At 41.2% G+C, this 26,163-nt stretch overlaps 2 protein-coding genes across 2 annotated transcripts; one reads left to right on the top strand and one right to left on the bottom strand.

Moving 5' to 3' along the window:
• The first annotated feature begins 8,287 nt into the window (after positions 1–8,287).
• Positions 8,288–15,313, top strand: SKIC8 (SKI8 subunit of superkiller complex). Its single transcript, XM_057399959.1, has 10 exons — positions 8,288–8,402; positions 8,501–8,528; positions 8,873–8,978; positions 9,896–10,068; positions 10,913–11,061; positions 11,379–11,472; positions 12,250–12,343; positions 12,968–13,060; positions 13,713–13,791; positions 15,114–15,313. Exons 1-10 carry the CDS (start codon positions 8,391–8,393, stop codon positions 15,201–15,203), a joined length of 918 nt encoding a protein of 305 aa, XP_057255942.1. The 5' UTR covers positions 8,288–8,390; the 3' UTR covers positions 15,204–15,313.
• An 860-nt stretch (positions 15,314–16,173) lies between these two features.
• On the bottom strand, positions 16,174–20,206 carry DNAJA4 (DnaJ heat shock protein family (Hsp40) member A4). The gene is made up of 6 exons (XM_057399947.1): positions 19,842–20,206; positions 18,817–18,921; positions 17,837–18,064; positions 17,526–17,756; positions 16,867–16,967; positions 16,174–16,781 (listed from the first exon to the last, which is right to left on the bottom strand). Exons 1-6 carry the CDS (start codon positions 19,897–19,899, stop codon positions 16,563–16,565), a joined length of 942 nt encoding a protein of 313 aa, XP_057255930.1. The 5' UTR covers positions 19,900–20,206; the 3' UTR covers positions 16,174–16,562.
• Positions 20,207–26,163: the final 5,957 nt, after the last annotated feature.

Raw genomic sequence — 26,163 nt, 5'->3', positions numbered from 1 at the left:
ACTGTTTTCCAAGAGATTTAATTCCTTCAAGGGCAGAGCCTTTCTTTGCTGCCTCACACCTCCCTCTTGAATGACTGGAACATTTGGGGAACTGTCACATTGGATTTTATTACCGTGCTTTAATGCAAGGAGACTGGAAAGTGACCTAATTCGTACAAAACAAAACAAACCAGACCAGCAACAACAAAAAGAACTTGTGCAGGCACCAATGCAAAGATGGCAAAGCAAAAGGGATTGGTTTTACTCAGCAAGCTATTTTCTTTAAGGAGCTAGACAATGTCAAATCCTCACAGACAAACTCTGTTAATAATTGAATTCTGTCCACTTGCTGTTGAAGGAAATCTAGCTCTCAGATTCAAGTGTTTATCACTGAAGATAATCAAAAACCTTTCTGCTTCTATTCAGTCTTTCTGAGGTAAATCTGTCCATTGAAACCCATAACTTATTACAGCCTGCATCTCTTTAAATCAGCACCTTACCAGCAGTTGATATAGCATATTTCTATTACCATATGTAATAGAGCCAGGAACTTCCCATTCCTGGAAAAGAAGTTGTTCTTGCTCTGATTTGCACAGGAGAGGTGAATACACACACAACATAACTGGCCATAGCTGACACTGCACTAAGGGTGAGCAGCCAGCCAGGTTTACTGCTCTTCCACTTACAGGAGGAAGATTACTAGATCCCAGCTATCCAGGACTTAAGGCTCCAAAGTCTATCAGATTCCAGCTCACATTACTAAGTCTCCTTTAGCTTTTGAGCATTACTCTCCCAGCAAAGGCCTTCCTCTGGGCATTGCTCCGAAGCAGAAACCTGGCACGAGATGCAGTATATGGAAACAGGAGATGACTGGTCCTCCATACACTGGAGATCTGCGATTTGTTTTTTCTTCGCATTGTAAATTATTCCAATTCTAAACACGTGCTGGAAAAGCTGCTTTTCAAAATCTAAAACTGCTGCAGAAGATCATGTGCCAATATTTAGACCACCCAGCCATGAAGCTGAATTTTCCATTCTCTCTTCTGATGCTTGATAGAGCACCTTTTATATTGAAAAGTTGCTCTTCTCACAGAGGGCCCCCAAACCCACACACTTTTTATCAAAATGCATGGAAACTGTACTGCCAGCATCCCCAGTTCAGGAACTGAAGAATCTGGGCAAAACAGCCTAAAATATCTCCTTAAAATTGATTCATCAGGATTTGGGCAACAATCTTCTCTGGGGAGATGGGAGAGGGCTTTTATTACCCTCATCTCTTGTTATTAAGGCTCATAACCAACAGAATACTTAAACATCATGTTTCAAAATACTTCAGTGCTAAAACACTTAGTGTATGCTTTAATACTCTGCTGCATTAGGACCTAAACACGCTTGTATGTACTTTTGTTCTATGTCTGATTTGGAAAACTGGAGACCTAGATGATGATTACCCACACTAAATTTATTATCTCCTCATGCCATGCTTCTGCTCATGTCAGTAACACATCACTAAACACAGGTAGATGAAACCAGTCCAACAGTCATCTCAATATCAGTCAGGATTTTTTTTTCATTATATGGAACACCCATTGCTGTAACAATGTCAGATGTGAATGAAGTACTTCTGATGGGAACTCACGATAGCAGGGAAGAGTGTACAGCCTGTTATAATGCAGTATTTATGTAACTGATTCCACAGACACTTGCACATGTGCTCAGGATGTAGTAAAATCTAGGAGACACGTTCTTGCTGTGCAGAAATAGTATGTTGAATCTCCGCTGCAAAATGGGCTTTTACAGCCAGCAACCGACACATTGATTTAACAAACTTACATGGTTTGATTCAAGCATCTCATCCAGCGGTAGCTGAATGTAATATTTCATGATGTGCCATGCTTAGTCTTCCTCCTGCTGACTTCCATGGGAGCCAGAGCAAGCAAAGCATTGGCATTTATCCTCCTGCATTGCTCTTCTGTGTAAGGTTAATACCGTCAATTCGCTTCACAAGGGTTTGTGAGCCAGACAGGCAAACTGCAGAAGAATAAGCCTCCCTCACAGGGAGACAAGAACATGAAAGAGGTTGCCCAGCAAAGTCATCAGCAAAACAGCATGAATGAGACAGTGTTGATGAAGACAGAAGTGGCATTGAAGGCTGCAATAACAAAGCAGGGCAGTGACATGAAGATAAGTAGCAAAGTAATTGGCTGGTTGAGCCAAGTGTATCCATGTAGTTTGCCTGCCAGCAGCCCATGCAAACGGATACTAGGCATTGAGGATCTAAGTGCCTATTTATGTAAATATATTCTAGATGTTGACATGAAAATACATAGGAACAAACACTTACTAAATAGAACTAGAGGTTTCTGAAGGTATCTAAGCTAATTGTTACAAACCTTCTTTGCATCTACTACCAATGAATGAAGGGTTTTCTTCCTGTATTTCCTTACTAATTATTCTCTAAAGCCACAGTTGTGCCCTCTACACTTGATCCTGCAACATTTTCATGTCAAAAAGACCCCTGAAGTTACACATTGCCAGAAGAGTTTCTTGCTCCCCACTCCAGCAAAAATTGGCTAAAAGCCCATTTTAGCAGCTAAGTGGAACTGTCCATTTGTAAAGAGAAAATTAATAACATTTCACAGTGGAACAAATAACATATCCAGAGACTGGAGCCATGACGCCTTCATTTCATCATTAGTGAATTGTGAGCAGCTCACTCAGGCAGGGAATGTCCCATAGCAAGCAGAAGAAACTCCTTTCCTCCTCTCTGTCTCCCAGTTCAGCAACCTAGAGCTCAAGTACTTCAATTTTGGTACATATAGCCATCGATCAGGTTCTCACTAGCTGTCATCTATACCTGAAGCTACAATAGCAAGGAACATATATATTAATTTTGGTAAAACATGTGACATTCATCATACTGGAGAGAAAAGTTACACTGCTAGATTTGATGTATGGGTTGAAACTTTGTACTTGCTAAAAGCAAGTCCCAACCACATGCATGTTGTCTTAAAAGGCCTTATTTCAATCCTGGCAAATGAGCACCAGATGTTTACTTTATTGTACTTGCATTTTATACAGTCATTCAACATTTCAGGCTCATGGTAAGGTCTCAGGCACTCTCTCTGACCTACCTCACACTCCATAAGAAAAAAAAGAAGTTGCAAGAGAGAACAAAATCAAGAATAAAGCATAATAATTCTGATTAAATATAGCAAATAAAAGAAGGAAGAACTGAAGTCCTCTTACAAGGAGAAAGAGAAGCTAGGGTGAGAATAACCTCTGGGTTCAGTTATCATCAAGCACAGACCTATGGCTAGAAAACCTCTCATGAAAAGAAATGCTTTTGGGTTTTTTTTTATTTGCTTATTTTATTATTCCTTTCTAAACAATTTTGCTCTGAAAGGGTCTTTTTGGCTTATACATGCCATAAGCAGGTTATTAAAGGGCCTGTAACTACATGAAACCATTGTGGCTTCTCTGCAGGTGACAGTGGGGATAAGGTTGCTTCCATGGAGGAGGAAGTCTGGCTTTTAGCATTTGTTTAATTAGCTCTTTTATTTCCTTCTTTCCTTCTTAGAAGCAGCTCTTTTATTTCCTTCTTTCCTTCTTAGAAGCAGCTGTTCTTTCACTGCCCACCTCATCCACTCAGAAAGAAAGTGCTCTCCAGGCTAAGCTGCGAGAGTTGGAGAAAGATTTGGCCCTGCCAGTGCTAAGTGCTGTTTTCACTGCTGTTACACTCCCTCTGTCAGTTTTGATTTTCTCTTCCATTTTTGTCTGTCCCAAGAACACTGCTTGCTGATTGAATAAATCTGAAAGGCTTGTTTTCTTGCTAAAGAAGCAATTTAATGTTTAAGTGTAAGCTTAAAGCAATGAATGTGTAGGTACACAATGAACTAGAGCACATACCAGGAGGCTGAGAAAAGGCTTCCATTCCTCAATCTGCCACTGACTTAATTCATCACCTTGCTTCAGATTTCACTCATCTGTGAAAGTGGATAAGGATCTTTCCCCAACTCACAGTGCTGGAATGTCTTAATATTTGCACTTCATTTCAGATTCTTTAGAAAGAGCTTTTCCTTCATATAATTTCCCTGGTTTAGCCAGCAATTGGACTAAAGATGTGAGTGTAGCTCAACCTTATAGCAAGGAAGTCTGATGGCTGCGTGTGGTGCCATCACCTGGAGCATGCAGTGCCTTTACCATGGGTGTTGTGAAAAATTAGACAAGAGGTTGTTTTAAAGCAAAGCCTTGATTTGAACCTCTGTGAATTTCAGAAAAGTTTAGACTTGACTCCACATCCCAGTTCAGCTGCTTGGGACCATCAAAGGCAAATTTATCAGTGAAAAAGCATATGAAGTGGCAAGAAAAGGGGAGAAAGGGGGCTGCAGCTGGAAAAAAAGACATAACAAAGAAATAAGTGAGCAGAAGAAAACAAACTGAAGCTGAAAACATCAAATCTGCATGCAAGCAACCGGACTAATTTAAAAAGTGGAACTGTAGACTGTATTGGGATCTGATTTTCTGTGGCTCTTTTGCCTCAGGTACCCTGATGCTAATGGACTACAATACTGGTGAATGCATTATATGTGCTTATGTACTGTCTTTCAAGAAAAAGGTCTGTGTACTGTATGTGGCTCTTCCTGGAGCTCAGTGGAAGGTATTGAGCAGATATCTGAAATGAAGGAGCAAACAGTGTAAATGCCATTCCAATTCACTCCTGGGAACAGAGTCCCTTAATGGTTTCCTAGAGGCACGTCAGGCAACACAAGCAGAATATTCTTTGCTCCTGCCACAACTGTTCAGAGTCCCCAGACACAGAAGGAGGTGTAATGATGAATAGAACATTCTCAAAGCCAACCCGTGGCTACTGGAAAGAGGTGGAGATTATCTTGATGCTGCTGCCCCACACCGGGCAGATGGTATAAATCTGCACACAGGCTCCAAGCTCTGTGAGCAGTCACCCTTTGTTTCTGCGGTACCTGTGGCTTTCTGTGGCTGATTCCAGACTGAACCCCAATATGTAAAACCCCCAATTGATGGATCAGCCCTGAAACAGACCTGTAATTTAACCCAGACCTCTGCAGGTGCAGTTCTGTTACACACTGCCTTTCCTAAACTGACAAGATCATTTCATCTTGACAACCACAAGAAAATACATTTGTGTATTACCCACTTTGGCACACACCACAGGTAACTTCAAATACTATCAGCACTCTCCTCAAACCCACTAGCTTTTAGTGTGGAGGAGGAAGAGGACATGACCTGTCTGACAGCGTTTCAACACCATAGTGTTCATGTACCTGCAGAGCTGAAGCTATCAGCTAATTATCCAGCCTTACTGGTTTATGGAGCTTCATGTGTCTTCAACACCTTCATGGAGCTTCATGTGTCTTCAAGACTTTACTAAAGCAAGGCTTGCTTGATAGTTGTCTTCTGTGTAAGGCTGGGCAGGTGTTGGAATGCGAATGCTGATCTGAACTGTGCCTGCAATACCTGGCCACAATCACACACAGCCTGTTATTGAAACCAAGTATTTTGCTCCCAGTTTGTTCTCTGCACCTGATCTTTCGGCTGGGAAATGCTTTTTGTGATGTTTATATGGCATCTCAAAGCCTTGATGTAATTCATTTCTGTTTTAGCACAATATCAGGGTGATAATAATGCTTTTAAATAAATCTGTATTTTCCCTTGTAACACCATTTAAAAACTGGCATCTAAACACATATATACTCATAACACATAACTCTAGTTAGGGTTGAAATATCCATATGGAATATGCTATATAGAATACACATATGCTAGTGCTCCAGAACAAGGGCAAACCTAGAGAAACGTACTCTTGGTTACCACTCCAAGGAGGCAGTTTATCTATAAACTAACACGTGTCACACTTTGCTTCCAATTACCCTCTTGATGCACCAAAGCAGTATTTAACCAGCCTTCACACTAAAAAATACAGCTGTGTGTCACCAGTGATGCAGGAAATAACCCACAATCTCACTCTTCACTCTGCAGCAGAAAATAACAATCTTTCCCCATGAAGGTCTGAGGTGTTCTGTGTACAAAGTGATACCAACACTTCACATCACGTGAAAACCCTGGAGGGACTAGAATCACATTGTCTGTCAAAGACTGTATTATAGTATCACAGTATCACAGTATGTTAGAGATTGGAAGGGACCTCGAAAGATCATCTAGTCCAATCCCCCTGCCGGAGCAGGAACACCTAGATAATGTTACACAGGAATGCGTCCAGGCGGGTTTTGAATGTCTCCAGGGAAGGAGACTCCACAACCTCCCTGGGCAGCCTGTTCCAGTGTTCCGTCACCCTCACTGAGAAGAAGTTTCTTCTCAAGTTTAAGTGGAATAGTATTTCATTACTCTACATTATTGCAAAACGGAGTGTATTACATTGTAAGTACAAATTTAAATGGGAGAATTCTTAGGAGAATCCTGGTAAGAAGCAGAATAACTTCTCTTACTTCTGTAAAATGCTTACCATTGCATCATTACTAACAGGACAATGAGCATTACTGAAACTCATATTAAAGCACTGTGCCTTAAAGTCCTCTCAAAGCTCAATCTAAACAGGGAGAAAACCAAGGATTCCGTAATTACATGTAAGGGTTTTACTCAGATTTTCATTCTTGGCTGCAAAACTGTGTTAAGACACATTCAGAATTTCTGTTTTGGTTGTTACTTTGCATACTCAGACAAGCATTGTCGATCTCAAAGAGCTTTGTGTACATATAAAGACCCATTAAATGTGGTGAAAGGCCATTGATCCTTTGTCTTTCATTTTAAACCTCAGGGAATCTGATTTATTCTCCTGAACTTTAATTCTGACAACTTTCCCACTTTAACTCAAGCAGAGGCAGCAACTTGAAAAAACTCAGCTTCCAAAATCGCCATACCTGATTTTATCCCCTGAAACAGATGATTAGGTGGAGAATGCCCTCCCACTTCTGCGTGCGGTGAGAGACATGGGCAGCACTGCTCAGCTTCCACTGCATCTCCAGGGTTCTGGAAGGTTTGTGAAGGTTCGTGAAGTGACACATTGCTGGTGCAGGGTGGAGCACCAGTGTGATGAGGAGCAGCTGAGGGAGCTGGGGGGGTTCAGTCTGCAGAAGAGAAAGCTCAGGGGGGACCTTATCGCTCTCTATAGAGTGATGCCAATGAGTGGCCATGTGATGATGGCACACTCCATATAAGTTTCTGCCACGTGAGTCATGCATATTTGACTTCATCTGGATCTATGGATCCATTCCCAGCATCCGGCCTACGATAGATCACCTCTAGCATGGCTGATTCCCTCAAGGACTGGATGCTTCTCTCTATCATGGTCCACTTGCCTGAGCGACACACAACATCATCCTTGTAGGGAAACCTTTCCTTCACAGCTCCCAGGAGCCACCTTCAAAGGCTGAGGGACTGTTTCTCTTTTGTAATCACTTTCTCAGTTCCTCCCGGTGGAGCCAGGAGGGGGTTGGGCTCTGCTCCCAAGGAACAAGGGATGGGACAAGAGGAAACGGCCTCAAGCTGCACCAGGGCAGGTTTAGATGGAGCTGAGGAACAATTCCTTCCCCAGAGGGTGCTCAGGCATTGGAACAGGCTGCCCAGGGCAGGGCTGCAGTCACCGTCCCTGCAAGTGTTCACACAGCGTGGAGACGAGGCCCCAGTGCCATGGGTTAGTGGTGGCCTTGGCAGTGCTGGGCAATGGTTGGACTGGAGGAGCTGTAAGGGCTTTTCCAGCCTGGTTGGTTCTGTGACTCCATTCCAGCAGCGGGAGGCGAGCAGCTCCCGTGCTCAGCCCCTCCCCGGCTGGCATTCCTGCTTCACACCTCTGGCAGAAGGCAGCCGCCTGCAGTTTTCAGTCAGTCAGGAGCTGCCGGCACTGCTCAGACTTGCAGGCACTCCTCAGCCCTCCGTGCTTCCCACCGTTCACACCGTTGCTGCCACCACTCATCTCTCACACAAAGGACGCCGACCTCTTCTGGACAGCTGCAGCCACCGTGGCCCGTCCCTCGCCCGCGGGGCTCGCCGTGAGGACGAGCCGAAGGCCGGCGCGGGGGTACAGCCGGGACCGGCGGCGGGATCGGGTCTCACCGGCGGACCCTGAGGTGAGCGGCGGCGACCCCGGGCCCTGGCGCTGCCGAGCGGGCGTCACCAGCCCCGGCGGGACAGGCTCGGTATCGTATCGTATCGTATCATGTCGTATCGTATCGTACTGTATCGTATCGCAACGGAGGGAGGGCGAAGGCCCCCGGGGGACTCCACGGCGGGGGGTGCTGGGCTGTCGCCTGTCGCGGGTTCCCTTCAGGCCGTGCTGCTCCCTCGGAGCCTTGCTGATGAGCATAATGGGTTTTCTCCTTGCAGAGCGCCCCTGTTAGGACTGCTTCCATAAAGACATGACTACACAGGTAAATGAATGTGCAGCGTTAATCAGGCTAATTGCTAGCTTGGTGCTGTGTTTTTTGTAGGCTGCTCATATGTAATACTAGCTATTTTTTCTTTCTAGTACAGTATTCTCTTCAAGCAAGAGCAAGGTGAGAAACCACTAACGTATTAAATAATATTGGTCTTCTTAGATGGTGGAAAATTGATAATACTTGTGGTTATGTTATTATTACCTGGGTTGTGCTTGTATTAAATATAAACCCGAATAACTCAAGATTAGCTATGCTGTTTTTCCAGCAGTAGCCAAAATACATCATGTGTTTTGAAACCATGCAGTAACAGGGCTCCTGGAACACCAGTAAGACCTGAGGAGCAAGGAGCCCATTGCTGGCATTGTAGTCAGCAATTTTAGCATTACCAAAACTGATAGTTGTCTTCCATCAGAAGAAAACACTTATTGTTCAGAAATGTCTGTGCTTATACTGTCTTTTAGCTCACGATGATGCCATTTGGTCAGTTGCCTGGGGAAAAAATAAGAAAGATGGTTCTGAAACAGTGATCTCTGGTTCTTTGGATGATCTTGTGAAAGTCTGGAAGTGGTAAGTGAAGTGCTCCAGATTAACCAGTTCTAAGCCTTGGGAGTAGCCAGCATGGAGATACAGCAGTCTTGATTTCCCGTAAGTAGCACAGATGTTAGAAGTGACATCAGGGAAGGGGCAGCATGGCACGCAGAGGTGCTGTCTTGAGCAAGCTCCTCTTCATTGGTGCATGCTCTCTCTCAGAGCAGGATCAATCCCTTGTGCTTTAGTTTTCAGGGAACTCAAACCCTTTTGAAAATGCACATCAAATTTTACGTGTCATCTGCCAGAGAATACACAGTCTGGTGAAGAGCATCAGTTTGTATTTCCAATTCTTTGATTTAGACAAAACAAATTTGATTTAGACAATCTTAATTTTTTTTATGAGACAATGCATTGGGAGCACGTGTACTGTGAAATAATGGGATTAGAGTAAAAAGGGAAATTACATCTTCCTTTAAAAAACAAATCCTCTTATACAAGTGAAATTGAAGTGTGCTTTTGCAACGAAACTGTTGTATCTCTTAGGCAAAGCAGTATTAAGGGTATGCTTCACATTAATGACATGAGGAGCTTTGCTGTAACAATGCTAAAACTGTTGGCCGTGGTGTTTCATGCTTTGCTGACACATTAACTTTCTGCAGTAAGTACCCATGTATTGATGGGTATTGGACGTTTCAGTGGGACTACTCACAGGCTTCAAGTGAAGTACATGCTTTGCAGGAATATGGTAAATTATTAATTTGTTGGCTCTTTTCCTTAAGTACAGAGAGCAGTTTGTGCATAGCTATCTCCCCATTTCACAGGTGATGTTGGATTCCCCTTTTGTTGATCTAAATGGAGAAATGTGGGTTGTCTTGTTTGTTTTGTCTGAGGTTGGAGATGGTTAAGTACCTTCAGCTATTTGTAACTAGGCTTTTCTTTCCCTTGATCAAAAGGAATGATGAAAAATTGGATCTCCAGTGGACTTTGGAGGGTCACCAGCTGGGTGTGGTATCTGTGGATATCAGCCACACAGGCTCCATTGCAGCATCCAGCTCCCTTGATGCCCACATTCGCCTTTGGGATTTAGAAACTGGAAAACAGATCAAGTCCATCGATGCTGGTCCCGGTAAGAGATCAGTGTTAAGCTGTCTCTGCACAGGAGATCTACTTACTCTAGGTAGTAAATTCCGTACAGTGTGTAATTAGGGTACAGGAAATTACTAGGTTTGGGGGGTTCTTTAATCTTTGCAGAAATTTCAGTCATTTTATGAACTCAAAGTGGTATCAGCCAATTTTACATTCATTTTTCACACTGCTTAGGCTTTCTCAGATACATTTGGATATGCTTTTTTTGCTAAATGCATAAAGCAGAATGGCAACCAGTGGGTTCTTACAGATGTTCTGATAAAGGGATATTTAAAATATAATTCAAATGCTTATTCAGGCTGATGTACAAAGACAGCACTGCACTGAATCTGAGCCGTGTGTGTGTTGCATTTTTATGCAGTACATCCAATCCTGAGTAAGGAAGTGGAAAAGCTTCAGTAAAGCTGAAGTCTGGATCACTGTTATGTCCACCAAGTTGGACTTCAGGGCTTAATACCTTATTGTAAATGTTTCATTTTTTTCCAGTCCCTAATTTAAGGATTATCTTGCAGTATTTTAAGTAATTAAGTTTATAGGAAAAAAACCCTGTGAATTATATTGTGCCAGATAAATACATTGTACTGCTGTAAAAGGTTATGGTTGGTTTATGTTACATTTGTATAGCAATGTTTCTCCTGCATCTTCTGGGCTTTGCTGAACCCCAGACAACGAGCTGTTACACTCTCCTTAAAGAGTGTGTGGTAGAGTTCAGAGTGCTAAGAGTAGTTAGGGGGTTAAATGTCTAAACAGATGCATACAGAACTGGCATTGGTTAATAAGAACTACAAACAGGATTCAGCTAACATTATTTCTTTTTAATGCAGTTGATGCTTGGTCCCTGGCTTTTTCACCTGATTCCCAGTACCTTGCAACAGGAAGTCATGTGGGAAAAGTAAATATTTTTGGTGTTGAAACCGGAAAGAAAGAATATTCTCTGGACACCAGAGGGAAGTTCATCCTTAGCATTGCATATGTAAGGAGCACAATTTATAACTTCTTATGTGAAATTGCTTTTGCTGTAGTATGTTGTAAATCAGGTATTTTTGCTTCTCTCTGTCAGTTAAGCTCTACATAATACTAAATGACAGCCATACTTTGATAGTTCCAAATATAAACTGTGTGATGTTTTCCCCCTGTATACATGGAAAATATACTTAGATCTGGTTTATACACATTGTGAATAAGTCAGCTGAAGTTGTCTTTGTGAGAAGTTGCTAAAAGAAGGTCAGAGAGGTACATAGCATAAATGCATACAATTGTTAAATGCATACTCTTTGTGTTTTATTACAGAGTCCAGATGGAAAATACTTAGCCAGTGGAGCGATAGATGGCATTATCAATATTTTTGATATTGCAACTGGAAAACTTCTGCATACGCTGGAAGGTAAGGGTTTGTGTGTTTGCAGTACCCCAGTTCTGGCCTCATTCCTTAACAAAATTAGAGGATACAACCCAACTTACAATAAGATAAACCAGCCATGGCATAAGTGAGTTGGTGTTTCTGTCCATTAGAAAGTATGTATTCAGTGTGCTGTAACTTAAACCACTTAAAATGTGAGAGGCAAACTGTAAACTCAGGCTTGCATTGTATGTGTCTATCTGAAACAACATAGTTATGCTTAACTAAATTCTTAAACTGCAGTTCCTTCTTGTATTGCAGTAGAGTACAAGGGGATGAAGGTAGCCAAAATGTGTGCTGGCATCCGTGACAGTTTTCTTTCTGCTATGGTATAAATTCTATAGCACTTTATCCCTGTTTTAAAAAATAACCAAACATTTTATATTGTACAAGATGTGCATTTTCCCATCAGATAAATGGCCTTTTAATGTTCATCCAGTTTCTGTCCAGCTGTATAGTTAATTAAAAACCCTAACCACTCAAGAAATATGAAATTATACAACATAATTTCTAATAAGGATCTGCAGCTGAAGAAAATCAGATACTCTTGTGTTGCAGTGGACGTGCCTTAACATTCAGAGTTCAGAATTACTCTGTTTCCATTTTATGTTGTGCTGAGAAGCCTGTAGAGGCACGGAGAGAAAGGCTCTTTAGAGGTTGCTTTCTTTTACCAGGAAATGCTGGTCTGGTGTAGCTTCTTAAGCACTGTCATTACCAAGAGGAATAGCTACATTTTAAGCCATGTCTAACGTTGAATTGCAGGTCATGCGATGCCTATTCGTTCACTGACGTTTTCTCCAGATTCTCAGTTACTTGTAACTGCTTCAGATGATGGCTATATCAAAATCTACGATGTGTAAGTTGTGCTTTAGCAAAAACATGAACAGGAAACTTAGTTAGTTTGCAAAACTAACAGGAGAATGGTCAGAGAGGCTGATACCGTAACAAGAAAATACATCAAACCCTCTGCTCTATAATTCACTTAAATAATGAAAGACTGCACCCTTAGATAGTTTTGAGAAGTGTAAAGGTGAATGACAGTCCTAACTTGAAAACAAATTACTTTCCTCATACTTGCCCTGAAAGCAACAGGGTTTTGTGTACCTGTCCTGTGTGTTTACTCATCTTAAAGACATGCTCTGTACCCCCAAAATGATGTTTTATGACCTATTCCTTTTCTGGAGAGGAAAAGGCACTGCTTCAGTGATCTTCCCTAAACCTGCATTACTTTGCCGCCTTCATGGTGAAACTCTTTTGTCTCCCAGTGTATCTTCTTGATGACTTTTTATGCTAACCATTTGAAATGGGAAAACTGGAATCTGTTGTAACACGAGTTCAGCCTGGACGAAGAGATATCCAAAAGCCACCTTTCCATGACCTTGTGTTGAACCATTCCTGACTGCACTATATACAGCATACTCCTGTTGCCTTTTTTCCCTGAAATTCACAGACCAAGTATTAAAACTTGTTCTTTCCACAGGCAACATGCAAACCTGGCTGGCACATTAAGTGGTCATGGATCCTGGGTATTAAATGTAGCATTTTGTCCTGATGACACCCATTTTGTTTCCAGGTATTGAGGATTTTTAACTTGATTACTGAAAAAAAACCAAGTAATTTTGTATTTATAAAGGGGGATGGATCACAAAAAGTAGATGTGTACAGACTGCAGTGGAACTTACAATGGAATAACAGACATTACAATGACAGACTCAAGAGCCAATCATCTGCGATGTGATACCAGTTGTAAGTGAATAGCATTTATAGTGTGAGTCATCGTACTGCAGCATAGTTCCCTATAAGTGAAAAACATCTAAACCTAAGAGAAGGGCAAGTTGATTCTAAATAGCTGAAAAATTGTAGTTGAATTAAAAAGTACAAGCTAACGTAGTGGTACATTCATCTAGCTGAACTTTAGTGCTGCTTCTTAAAACAGCTCAGGCAGCTGGGGGACCAGATGCGTGCAGCAGGACCTTCTTTACCCAAAGAACTTGCTTCAGAGAAGTTTCTGGGTAAAACGGGGGTCCTCATTTTCATGCTGCAGATACGGAAACAGTGAATGTATTTTAAAGGTCACTGGAGCCTGGTGGGAGATACTACTTTGTCCCTGTATTTGATGGGTGAAAGAGGGTTTCTTAGGTCTCTCATATAAAATCTTTTAAGCTTTGCACTGAACTAAGTTAACCTACTAATTTAAACATTCATCACTACTCCTTTTCCTTCAGTTCATCTGATAAAAGTGTTAAAGTTTGGGATGCTGGAACGAGAACCTGTGTTCATACGTTCTTTGACCACCAAGATCAGGTATGTCTATTCTTCATTGAGGCCGCTGTTCACAGACCTTCAGTTGTGTTGTGCCCATTTGTGTTTCAGCTTGGTGCTATAGCTTTGGGGTTGGACATCAGCTTGCTGTAATGAAATCTTAAAGGTTGTTAATGATTATTTGGCACTCAATATTGAACTATTACTCCAAGCATGTAGGTTGAGCTCTTCCAAGTAATAATTACATTTTCCAGGTCTAAATAAGGGCAATCCTGTGTGGCCAAAAGGCTTCTAACCAGACTATTTTTTATCTTTGTCTATGGTCTTGCTTATTTCTATCATTTACCAGGTGTGTGCATGTGGAAGCGTGAAGAATACTTATTTAAAAGGATGGGATTATTACAAAAGATGCTTGAAAGCACCCTTGGAACTTTTTTCCTCCTCCAGTGACTAACACCCTGTTTTTTTTTGCTCAGTCATCGCTACCCATGAGGGAAGAGGAGGTTTGGCATCTACCGAGTTACTGTCTTCCCAATTGTTAGGTGTTAGAACAACACTGGTTTTAGTGGATCATGGAGAAAGACTTCACCAAGGAAATTCTGTCAGATTTTATTTGGGGTCTTTTCTTCCATAGTACCTTCTTTTCAGTTATCTGCAGCTATGGGGGTTTTAGTATTGAAGGACCAAGCAGAACTGGGTCTGCAGTGTTGCTTTAGTTGTTGTCTATAACCTGGCAAGTTTGTGGAAGGCAGAGATGATACCAGCTCTTGGGAAGGCTGGTTTTAGGTATTAATGCAAAATGGCACATGAGATGCCTAAAACATGGTGTTCTCAACATCCCCACTCCAGTGCCATGTTAACAGGAATGTGTGTAACTGGTCTAAATCAAGTATGACCTGAATTAGTCTAATTTTGCACTGGTAAGTAAATGACTTTTAAGTAGCCCAGGGAAAAACCGGATCACTCTGCCACAATGTGTCAGTCTGCATGAAAAATGCTTCCTCTCTTGCCTTTGTCCAAGTCCTGTAAAATGCTCTTTTCAGAAAGGAAGACAGGATGGGTAACAGTGAGGACGTTAAGTGTGATTTCTGCAACCTTTCCAGCCTTGTTCAAGTACCTTTAGACTGTGTAATCTGCTGGCAGTAGGAGTGGAATGTTGGAACTTGTCAGGCTACTAGATGGCAGTCCTCTGGTTCATCATCCCTATCTGCTGTGAAAGCAGAAGTCATACTTGCACCAGCTCTAACAAGGTGGCCTTAAATAATAGTCCCTGTTCTGGTTGTTGTCATCAGTAAATCTGGCTGCTATGAAGACAATTTCCCTTAATCTCCTGTCATTTAACTTTGTCTGTGTCCTATTTATAGGTTTGGGGAGTGAAATACAATGGAAGTGGGTCCAAAATTGTGTCTGTTGGAGATGACCAAGAAATTCATATTTATGACTGTCCTGTTTAAATGTCTTCCCTCATTCCCTCTGGTTAACTCTTGTGGCAGTTTGGAATACTACTGTCCCATGTCCTTTTTATAGTACAATAAAAGCATTTTCATATTGCTGATGTGCAGAAGCTCAGCTCTGTTTCGTATGTAATTTTAGTTTTGGCAGGAGAGAAAGCTTTACTTTTTGAAAAGTAAAAGCTACAGCTGCAAGTAACTTGGAAAAAAATGTATTTTTGGAACTCGGGAGTCATGGGTGAAGTTACTGCTCAGTTAATCACTCCTGCTTCCAGACATAAATAACTAGAGCTGGAAAGTGGTGACTGAGGCTCACAGCAGCTTACTTTAGCAGAGGTTGTATGCATGGAGGATGACAGCCTGTACTCAATAGGGTCACTTAAGCTCAGCACCTGTTCCAGCAGGTGGGGAGACATAGCTCATGCATCATGGTTTAATTTCACTAAGAGAGACTGTTGTTCCCAACTTGACTAGAAACCAGATAAAAGCAGAAGAAAGCTTTCACGTGCTCATTTCTACAACAGTATCTTATTACATTATCAAAGAGCAGCTGTGTACTGCACTGGTCAGGCTGAAATCAATGTGGTTTCAATTTATTCATCCTAGTGAAGGCTCAAGTAGATAATGGCTAGCAGGAAGTAAAAACACTTTTCTAGGAAAGGCTGAAATACAAAGCTTAGCTTCTGAAAGATCAAACTTTTATTTGCAAGTATTTTTGCCTGTATGTCAATTAGAATTATGGGGAGTACACTCTACACACAGGCTGGCATCTTATGACCCCATGTTACATACAGCTAAGCAGCTGCAGGAATGTTACTGACTCAACAGAAGAAAACAGGGAAGAGGGACAAAATGCTTCTGAAACACAAAATAAGACAGCTACTAGAGTTGACTATGGAGAACAATCTGGACTAGGTGATGAGAGTCTGAGTGAAGATTCTCAAATGGCCCAGAAAGTATCAGACAAGCACAATAAAATGTGAAGAGTTCTATTTATTAGAAGTTATTTCTGCTATGTTTTATCCTATGAAATTAATTTTCCAGTATGAAAGTATTTACATAAGACACTCCACTTAGCCTCTATCAATATTGCCCAAGTCTTATATAAATAGCATAGGTGAAATAAAGTGAGAACCTTCACAGCAAAGGAAAATGTATACCAACTCAGTTGGTTCTCAGCTGTGTGACATTTGCATTATATAAAGACTACAAGAACACAATATAAATTAGTTACAAAAAGGTGATACTGACAGCGCAGCAACTCAATTTGCTGAACACAAAAACCACAAGCAGTGGCTATTACAGCCATGCAGTTTTCATTGTGAAAATTTACATTTTAGATGACATCCATTTCACCTTGCTTTAAGATGTCTGACATTGTACTCCTGTTCTTGGACCCTCCTCATCTTCTTCATACGCCTCTCCCCCACTGTTACGGTAGGTTTGCTCGCTTGGATCAAAATCTTCAAGGTCTACCTGATCCATCTCATCCGTAATCATAACATCTTCTCGGGGAGGAAGCAGGGCCTCCAGCAGACTCAGTTTCTCCCTTGGAAGCCAGTAGTGCTCTGGGAACTGGACCTAGAATTTCATATGGGTTTTTTAATGAATAGTTATTCCTTCTGCCAACACAGCCACCTTTGCTAAAGCAAAGCAGTCAACTTACCAGAAATTGTATAATTAAGCTGCCTTTGTCCATTGGAGATTTGTAGACAGGCATCCCTTCATTGTAGATACACTTTAGGTCACCATGTTTTATCACTTCACCTGCAAAGAGATAACAGCTTTAAATAAGCTTATGTGATGGACACTTCCTTCATAACCATGAAAAGCAGGGTTAGGCACAAGCAGTGTTCCCACAGCATCAAGGGAGACTACTAACAACTAACTCACAGAAAAGGCTGAGGACTGAGGGGTCCTACAACGAGACTATATAGGCCATTTCCTCTACTGGAAGGGCTCAGCTTCTCTTAGCACAGCCTTCATGCTGAATTCACACATAATCCAGTAGCTTTTAAGTTCCCACCCTCTTAAGTATTTTCCTGGCTCTCTTCCAACTGAGACCAAAGTTTGTTAAGAAGCCTTTGACAGCTTCAGCTGTAACTGCATCTAATGTTTTAGAATGAGTGACAAGAATAACAAACCACCAGCTAAATACAGTGACTGCAAGTGTAGTTTGAATCCATTGCATCAACTGGTTAAAACACCCCCCCAAAAAAAACACAAAGCCTACCACAAACACCCAAAAAAACCCCAGTCAACAAGCCCAGGCCCAATCAAGCAGGCAAGCAGTTCATATAGCACCAGAACTCTTGTAAGACCCACCTGGCCTAGATGATATAACAAGAACTCTGTTATCCAGAGTTTCTATGGTCTTTCTGAAACCACACAAAGCCTCCGAGAGTTGAATTCTCATTTTTGTGATCAAGTCATGCCCTCGCCTCTGAAAGACACTATGATCCTTTTGATCAAGCACAATTATAACATCACCAGGCTCCAGATCAGGCTCTTGGTCACCTTCTCCATGGAATACTATCTTCTGACCATCTTTCATACCTGGAGAAAAACAAAGCCATTTATTCTCTGCAGCACTGTAGACCACAATTAAGGACACAGAACAAACAGACAGTCCTTACCTTTATCAACATGAACTTCTATGATCTTTTTCTCTCTTACAACCTTACACCCATTGCAGTTGTCACACCTGTCCTTTGGATTTATCCTTTCACCTTGGCCTTTGCATTCTGGACACACAGTTTGAATTTGTTGTACCATTCCAGGTCCTATCTGCTGAACTATAACTTGCATTCCTCTTCCTTTACACACAGGGCACTTCTCCACTGCCCCTCTCTTTCCGCCATAACCTGTGACAAAAAGGTTAAATCTGATCCCAGTCTCCAAAAATGAGAAGTTAACTCTACTGCAGTCAGGCTGAAACTCATTGACTTCAAGAGCAGCTTTTGGGCAACTTGAGAGTCATTCAGTAATGTGTTTCCAATGAAACTGGAATTTAGTTTCCATCACAAAACATGCCCCACAAGTTAAAAGTTTCTACCAGCAAAAGAAAGTCAATTTAGCTATGCACAGCTTGTTCAATGAGCCTCTGCCCCACCTCCAAATACAGCACAGATTTCAAGGAATTATAATCCCAACTTCAACACCTACATTCCATTAATACTTCCAAAAGAATCTGCTGGCTAAACATTTAATAGAGTGCTAAGGTACAGGACCTCATTAAAGTTTACCTCAAACAATCCAGTCATTATGGATATTTAGTAGTGGTAAAAATGGTTGCGTAATACAAGCTAGACTGCTGCCCACAGCAATTAAAAAATATTAACAAAACAGCCATTTAATAAAGTTCCAGATTAAGGTACTTATAACTTGGGTACCCTTAACTGGAATTCACAGTGGGCTTAAGTCTGCCATTAGAACTTTAAGTTTATATCACTAAGTCATTCTTGGATAAGCATAAATGAGAGCATAAATGGAGACTTTCAGAGGGGGATGAAGGAGAGGGAAAAGCAGAACACCCACTCTTCATTCTTAGTCCCACTCAAGAAAAAAAGGACTAAGACTGTAGTAAGAGGCATGTGAAGCCATTACTTGTTTTTACCTTCACACTTGGCACAAATAACATTCTTCTGCAGTGCCAGCTTCCTTGTAATACCATTGTACAAGTCTTCAAGAGATACACCTAACTGGTGTACAACATTCTTGCCTTGAGAAGAAAAAGGGAGAGATTAATCCAGGTTCAGCTGTTATAAGGACCAATGTTTATTTAAAGGCTTCTACACTTGTCCACACATGCAGTCTCACTGAAAAAAAGTTCTTTCCAAACTTTGAACACAGCTCAGCCCCCTTAAAAGCACGTGCGGTTTCATCAGCTTCCACTGTGCTGCACCCACTTAATAACATAAAAGAACATAAAAGTTCATCTGTAATTAAGCAAAGCATCATTAAAGCCACTCTATCCCTGCTCCTACCCCTAATTTCATAGGCTTAACTGAAACAGCAAAGTGCAAGGACACTACCAGCTTCACATCTGGTCAATTCAGAAGCTGCTGCTTTGCCTACCTATAAATTTCCATGCCACTTCATAGCATAATTTAAAAGGCTTCACAGCAAGTTACTACTTGCTCCTTCAACAGACACTGGACATGGAAACAAACAAAAATCATACTGTGCTTTTAGCAGCATTGTACTGAGTTTCACATAATTTCTCCCAAATAATTTCATGAAATTTACAGCATGATTTAAGTTGATGGTGTCCTTTGAAGCAAATTGCTCAAAGCATATGAGCAAGTGAGCCACAGAGATCTGGAAAAGAAGTAACTTAAACCAGGTCTAATTCATCTGCTCTAAACCTAACAATGCTTCCCCCTCCCCTAGAGATTACCCACACCCACTTTAACAAAAAAGTAAACAGAAGGCATCAAAGATTACTATGGCTACATCAGGTTATCTGCTTTATTAGCATCTTAATGCTAGAGTAACTACAGAAATCATGGTTTATTTAATCTATTGTTGCAATGAGTAATAAGCACACTGTGTGCACTTAGTAGAACAGCAGTACCATAGCACAGGTGTCTTATGCTTAAGTGCATGGTTAGTTTCTAGAACTTGTTTAGAACTGTGTACCTCTTCTCTCTCTATTCATTCGGCCTCCACCACCAAAGAACATGTCAAAGATGTCCATGGGTGAAGAGAAGCTGCCGCCACTCAGGCCTCCTTCTTTAATAGCCTGCTCCCCACCCTGGTCATAGAGGTCCCTTTTCTTTGGGTCCGACAGAACTTCATATGCCTGGGATATGAGTTTAAACTAAAAAGAAAAAAGAAGCTCTGAACAACTATGACCAAGAGGAAAAGTTACCCTCTCATATGTAACTCCATCTTCAGACTGAGCCACTGCAGCACTCTTTTAGCATTTGTCTTTTTCAAAAGGGAAACTCCCTACACAAATGTGTAACAGACCGTAATAGCACACTTTTGTCCAGCAAAACCACCCCTTTTCTCCCTCTCCCCCCTCCTCCCCTGTTATACACGGGGTTAAATTCAGAGTCACACCTCCAGTTTACAAGCATATGCAAGCAAGAATTTGACGATTGTGATACTTGCAATCATTATGCACTTCTAATAAATTCCACTTAGAAAAGGCCATACTATCCCCAAAGTCTTAGGGGTCCCCCGATGCTCACAGCCACAGCAGTGCTAGTCATTCTAAAGGTACACAGGGGTCCTTCATGCCTGCTGAGCTGCTACATCCAGCTACAACTGAACACAAATTTAAGTGACCAGACAGATGCTTACTCATCACAAGTAGAAGGACTCAGATACAGATCAAAATATCCAGTTTTAAAGAAATATTAAGAGATTTTCTTAAATAGCTATGAATAACTGCCTATTACTAAGATAACTAGAAGGATTTTTAAGCACAATTTGCCATTATTGAAATGGGTACTTCCATTTTGAACACAATTTACTCATGACCAGGTAAAGATGTACAAATAAAAAACCAGGCCAAAGGCAGAAAAGGTCACCTTTGACTATGTTACTATTTAACAACCCGGAGTTTTGTTGATTACTGTACTAGATACACATACACAGAGCTTCTATTCCGATGCTAAAGTATTATTAGGCCAGCTTTTAGATGAATATTCCTATTTTTCAAGCTTTCCATCGTTCTCAATTATGGTGCTCATTTATCCTCCCAGGAAATAGAGAGTTGAGGGGATCTCTGCTAATAATGCATGAATCGGCTTTGTTGCAAGTAGTCCACCCATGTGCAGCTCAATAATCTCCTTGAATAGTTACCTCGTACATCTGCATTAGCACTTTCCCTGAAGGAAATTCATCCTGTTGAGGACAGATCCCTCCAGCACAACCCCAGCACACACAGGAGTGCTGGCACCTGGATCCACCTTTGCAGCACTTGACAGCACAACGGCCATCAACACACTAGAAACCTTTCCAGCTTTGCCTGTTTTAAGCAGCATCTCTGTAAGAACGAGCTCCTGTTAGCAACTATGAAGAATGAACTATGAAGAATGATGCATGTCTTGTTCTGGGAGGTGCTTTAGTTCGTGTCTGGCCCGAGGAAACACCGGCAAACATTCTCCTGTGAACCCCTCGCTCCTGGGAAGCGAGCGCTGGTTGTACCTTAGGAGCTGTTCATTTTGGTCATAGCTTCTGGCGCCTTGTTCTTCAGTACTGTGGGTTATTTAAAACGCACTAACCGTGTGCCCTTGCGTTGTGTTTGGGTTTTTTTTACTCGCCTTTTCCTCACGCTGGTGTGCTGAACGTGGGCTGAAAACTCGGGCTGGTTTCTCCAGGCAACCCAAGGTCTCCAACGACTTACTTATGGCTCAGGTGAAAGGAGAGATCCGGTGCTGAGTAAAATCACTCCCATTGAAGAAGAGAGGTTAATGATGAAAATCACAACTGAGAAGTGCAGCAAACCTGCATGAAACAAAACCGGGGCTTGTTGAAGCTCATGTAGAAACACTGAGAAGCTGTTTTGTATTTAAGGGAGCAACTCTTTATTCCTGGAATCATTTTTATAAACCAAGAAATCTATGGTTATGGTAGCCCAAAGGCTGCAGAGCTCTGTCAACTACAGGGGAGGTGAGAAGCTGATAGTGAGGAACAGAACATTACTGTATTGTCTAACAGGGGTGTCCTGGGTTCAGCAGTCGCAGTCATTTTTCTCCTCAGTAGCTGGTGCAGTGTTGTTTTTGACTTGCAGCCTCGGAACAGCGCTGATAACACCGATGGTTTTGGTTGTTGCTCAGTAATGTTTATTCTGACCAAGGACTTTCTGAGTCTCATGCTCTGCCAGGGAGGAGGGGAAGCTGGGAGGAAGCAGAGACAGGACACCTGACCCAAACTGACCAAAGAGGTATTCCATACCACAGTGTGTCATGCCCAGTATATAAACTGGGGGCAGTTACCCAGAAGGGCTAGATCACTGCTCGTGTCAGGCTGGGTGTTGGTCAGTTGGTGGGTGGTGAGTGGTTGTATTCTCTTCCCTTGTTATTTCCCTTATCATTATTACTATTGGTGGCAGCAGCAGTGATCTGTGTTATACCTTAGTTACTGGACTGTCCTTATCTCAACCCGTGGGAGTTGCATTCTTTCAATTCTCCTTCCCATCCCTCTAGGAGCAGAGGGACAAAGAAGTGGGGGAGTGAGTGAGTGAGTGGCTGTGTGGTTCCAAGTTATCGGCTGGGCTTAAAAAAGTGGCAAAAAAGAAAAGGGAAAAAAAGCCCAATAATGTAGGTTTAGAATGAAACATTTTAATGGTTTGAATCTCTAGGGCTATTATAATGACTTTTCTACTGAATTTCAGGTAAATATTATTGACAGATTGAATTAATGCAATTGTTTCTTGGGTACTCCTGCTTGTTGACTTACTGAAGGAGAGGGAGCTAATATACAGGAAAACAATGTATCAGAGGAAGAAATCAGTGTTGGTAACTATTATTTTCTCTAAGCATAATTAGCAGCAGCTGAACATGTGAATACCTTCCACAATTTTGAAACTATATTGAGAAGTAAACACATTATTTTCTGAAATATCTACAGTGAGGTACTCTGTAAACTTTCAGTCGGAGAACTATATATCCCTTTAAGGGGGGAAAAACCCAGTTTATTCTAGTAATGGCTTTCACCCTGCAAATCCCTTTTCTATAATCTTATAGTCTTGAAGGTAATATTCCTGTTCAAGAAGAAATGATGAATCTGCTACCAGTAGTTGAATGCTTCAGCAGTTGGTAGGCTTTCAAAGCATGTATTGAAATTCTCCAAGAATTTATTTTCGAAGATCAATTTATAATATGTTGCAAGGACACAGCATATAGTTTCAGTTAATAGAAACCCTAATCTAGGCATATGTATATGTTGGTAAATGTAATACGAACTCAGACTTGTTAGTGGTTTCTTACTAGTAGCTGTTGATACTAGTAGTAACAGCCAAAACCTTCATTGATATGGATCTTTGCATAAGAGGAGTGAGCCTCCTGCTTTGTTTACTTTCCTTTCCTTACACCATCATTTTTCAGAGGGAGCTATCAGGTTATATTTAATTCTCAGTATTCGTTTTCTCCATCTTTGGTTCCAGTTGGTACAACAAACTCCTCATGTATTCAAAGAATTAATGGGAAAGGTGGTAAGGACTGGTTTTTGGATTAGAAAAATGGAGGTAGCAGCTCCTCAGTGTTCTTTCAGCGATCTGCATCACTTCAGTCTGAGAACTGCAGTCATCCTGACACCTGAAGGGAATACTCTGCTTCTCTAGTTGTCTGAAGCAGAACATTTCCTATTTATCAGTACTGTATTTATGGAACAGAGTTGGAATCCTCATCAGCTGGTTTTACTCACCTAATTTGTCATAATTAGTAATAAATGTAATACCACCTTTACACACGCAGACATATTTCTGAGCAACTACAGCAGTGGCTCCTTTACTCAAATAAGCTGGTGATCAAGTGTGTGTATGCTCAGTTCTGTTTCCTTCGCTACATACATTGCCTCCTTAAGTCTGTGGGTGTTCCTAACCAGCAGTTACCCGTATTTCAGATGAGCAGCTGATCTCTTTTACTGTTCTTTACCTCATCTTGTCACTTTTTGCAGTATCAAATTTGTGTGTAGATGGAAACAGAAAAAGAAGCAGAGAATTCTTGTTCTCTGCAGGTAAACAGAGAACAGGGATGAGGACTGGGAGTGCCCAATAATTAGACCCTACTGCCCTCTTCTTTTAACCACCAGAAGACTCTGCCTTCAGTTCTGAAACAGGTATTCCCACTGTTAGCACAAAACAAGTTAAAGCCCTACCTTTTTGTTTGCATTTCTGTCATTTATCAAGCCATATTACCCTTTCTCATCAATCATGCCTCCTAAACTGTGAAGCTGTTTTTGGAAGCAGCATCCTGTATAGACAGGTGAGGATACAGTCTGCTGAATTGCAGCTGCAGTTCCTTACAGCACCCTTGATTTGTGTAAAGAAGTTCCAGGAATACATTTAATTACAAACACCTGAAAAAGACTAAATAGGAATCCCAGGGCTTGCAATTTGTGGTTGTTTTCAGTCACACTGAATTTGCATAAAGAATTTCACTTGTCCCTCCAGAAGGTGAAATGAGAGTCACAGCAGACTTTCCTTGGTGTTGAGCTGGATTCTTCAGCATCCTGAACAGGTGTCATGAGTTCTACAAAGTTGTTAGGAGAACACCCTTTAAATAATATATTTAACCTATGATTTTTAGCCTTATTTAGAATACACTTTTAAAAGCCCATTTGAAATATAACAGTTTCATATAATGGACCTTTAATGGTACTGAAACTTTTTCCCTCATAATAATAATGGCATTTGTTTTGAGCTGGTTTAGGGCAGAGTGTAGTAAGTGACTAGCATCTTTACAGGGTCTTTCTGAGACAAGTTTTAATTAAAATTGTAACAATCTGTAATAATTAATTTTAATTGCTAGTAATGCAGAAGGAGTAAGACCAGTTTTCATAGTACAGCAGTGATTAGTTAAAGCCTGGGCATTCCAAAGTGGTTTGGGCCTGTAGAAAATTTGACTGCAAGTATGAAGGGATAAATGAACAGCTACAAGGTAAATATGAAAAGAGCAGCTACTTACTCTGAGTCTAAAACAGTCTTTTACTCAGAAAGAAGCAGCAAAAATACTTCTGGATGTTCCTGTCCTCAGACCAACTGTTGTATTGTCCTGATGGGATGTTCTTCCTCTTTCTAGTTCCTCACAAACATCTGCCTCTTTCTCCTGATATGTATTCACAGCTACTTTTGTTTTCTTATGATTCTTTCCTTAGTACAAACTGGCAAATCTAAGATGCTTTTGTTATTGACAATCCAGAAATTTTGCACAAACTAACCTGCATTTTTCTCTGTATTGTTGTGGAACAATTCCCTGGGAAGCAGAATGCATTGTTCAGAAAAGCAAAACGAAATTCCTTTTGCTGTGGCATTGTCAATGAGAGAAAACACTTTTACAGAGATTGCTACTGGAAATTCTGTGAAATATTAATACATGCAGGTGGTTGTGCTTGTGAATAGCCAAGTGTTTTGTGGGATAAACTGCTTCACCTGAAGAATGTGTGTCATGTAGTCTCTTTGCTTTCGCCTAGAGGTGCTGATTTGTGTATAGATGAATTCTCTTGTTCTGCAAGAGTGGGGAGGCACAGCTGAGGGTGAAAGTCCTCCTTCTGACATGAATTCCTTCATTAGAAATTAATTAATGTAAAAAGTGTATGTGAGTTTAAAAAGATGTTGCTCGCCTGAGGCTTTTTATTATGCAATCTGCCCTCAGCATCTTAGCCCAAACTACCATAAATGTGTTGATCGTTAAGGTATGTGTTGAGACTCATTTGTTTACTAAAACTTGCTGGAGGCTCAGGCACAGTCATGTCGAAAGACATGTTTGAATTTAGAATTTTGCTTAAACCCTGAAATCTACTCTCCTTTCAGAGTAACTCCGCAGCTGATGATGGTTTTATTTTAGCTAAAATGTTTTAGAGGCCAAGATTAAATCTTCAATTTTATGAGAAAACACTGGGGAGGGGAAAAGGTATCAAAGTGTATAATCATAGTAAATGCAGTTAACAGCCATCCAGGAACACAGCAGGCTGCAATTAGTAGCAAGTTGAAAAACTGCCAGGCTTTGAGAGGGACAGTTTGAAATAATAATAATTAAAAGGGAAAAAAAAGAGAAGTAGTGCTATTTCTTTTCCATGTAACATAGGCTTTGAAATAGAAATTGAAAGTTACTGGATGTTTTGCTGGTGCTTGGTGTGGAGTGAGGGTTGTTTTGGGTTTTTTGTTTTGGCTCAGTGCTGGAAGTCTGGAGTAACAATAGGACTATGGGTTTAACATCTTGTGTGTATCAAAAAAGCATTGTTTTACACTTAGATGTTGTTACATGATTAAAAAAGGGGGGGGGGGGAA

This window comes from Pezoporus wallicus, unplaced genomic scaffold (genome assembly GCF_028554395.1).
Source record: "Pezoporus wallicus isolate ANWC-B61680 ecotype Strahan unplaced genomic scaffold, APGP_CSIRO_Pwel_v1 contig_3952, whole genome shotgun sequence".
Lineage (NCBI taxonomy): Eukaryota > Metazoa > Chordata > Aves > Psittaciformes > Psittacidae > Pezoporus > Pezoporus wallicus.
The sequence above is the reverse complement of the archived record's forward strand: the minus strand, read 5'-3'. Positions and strand labels throughout refer to the sequence as shown.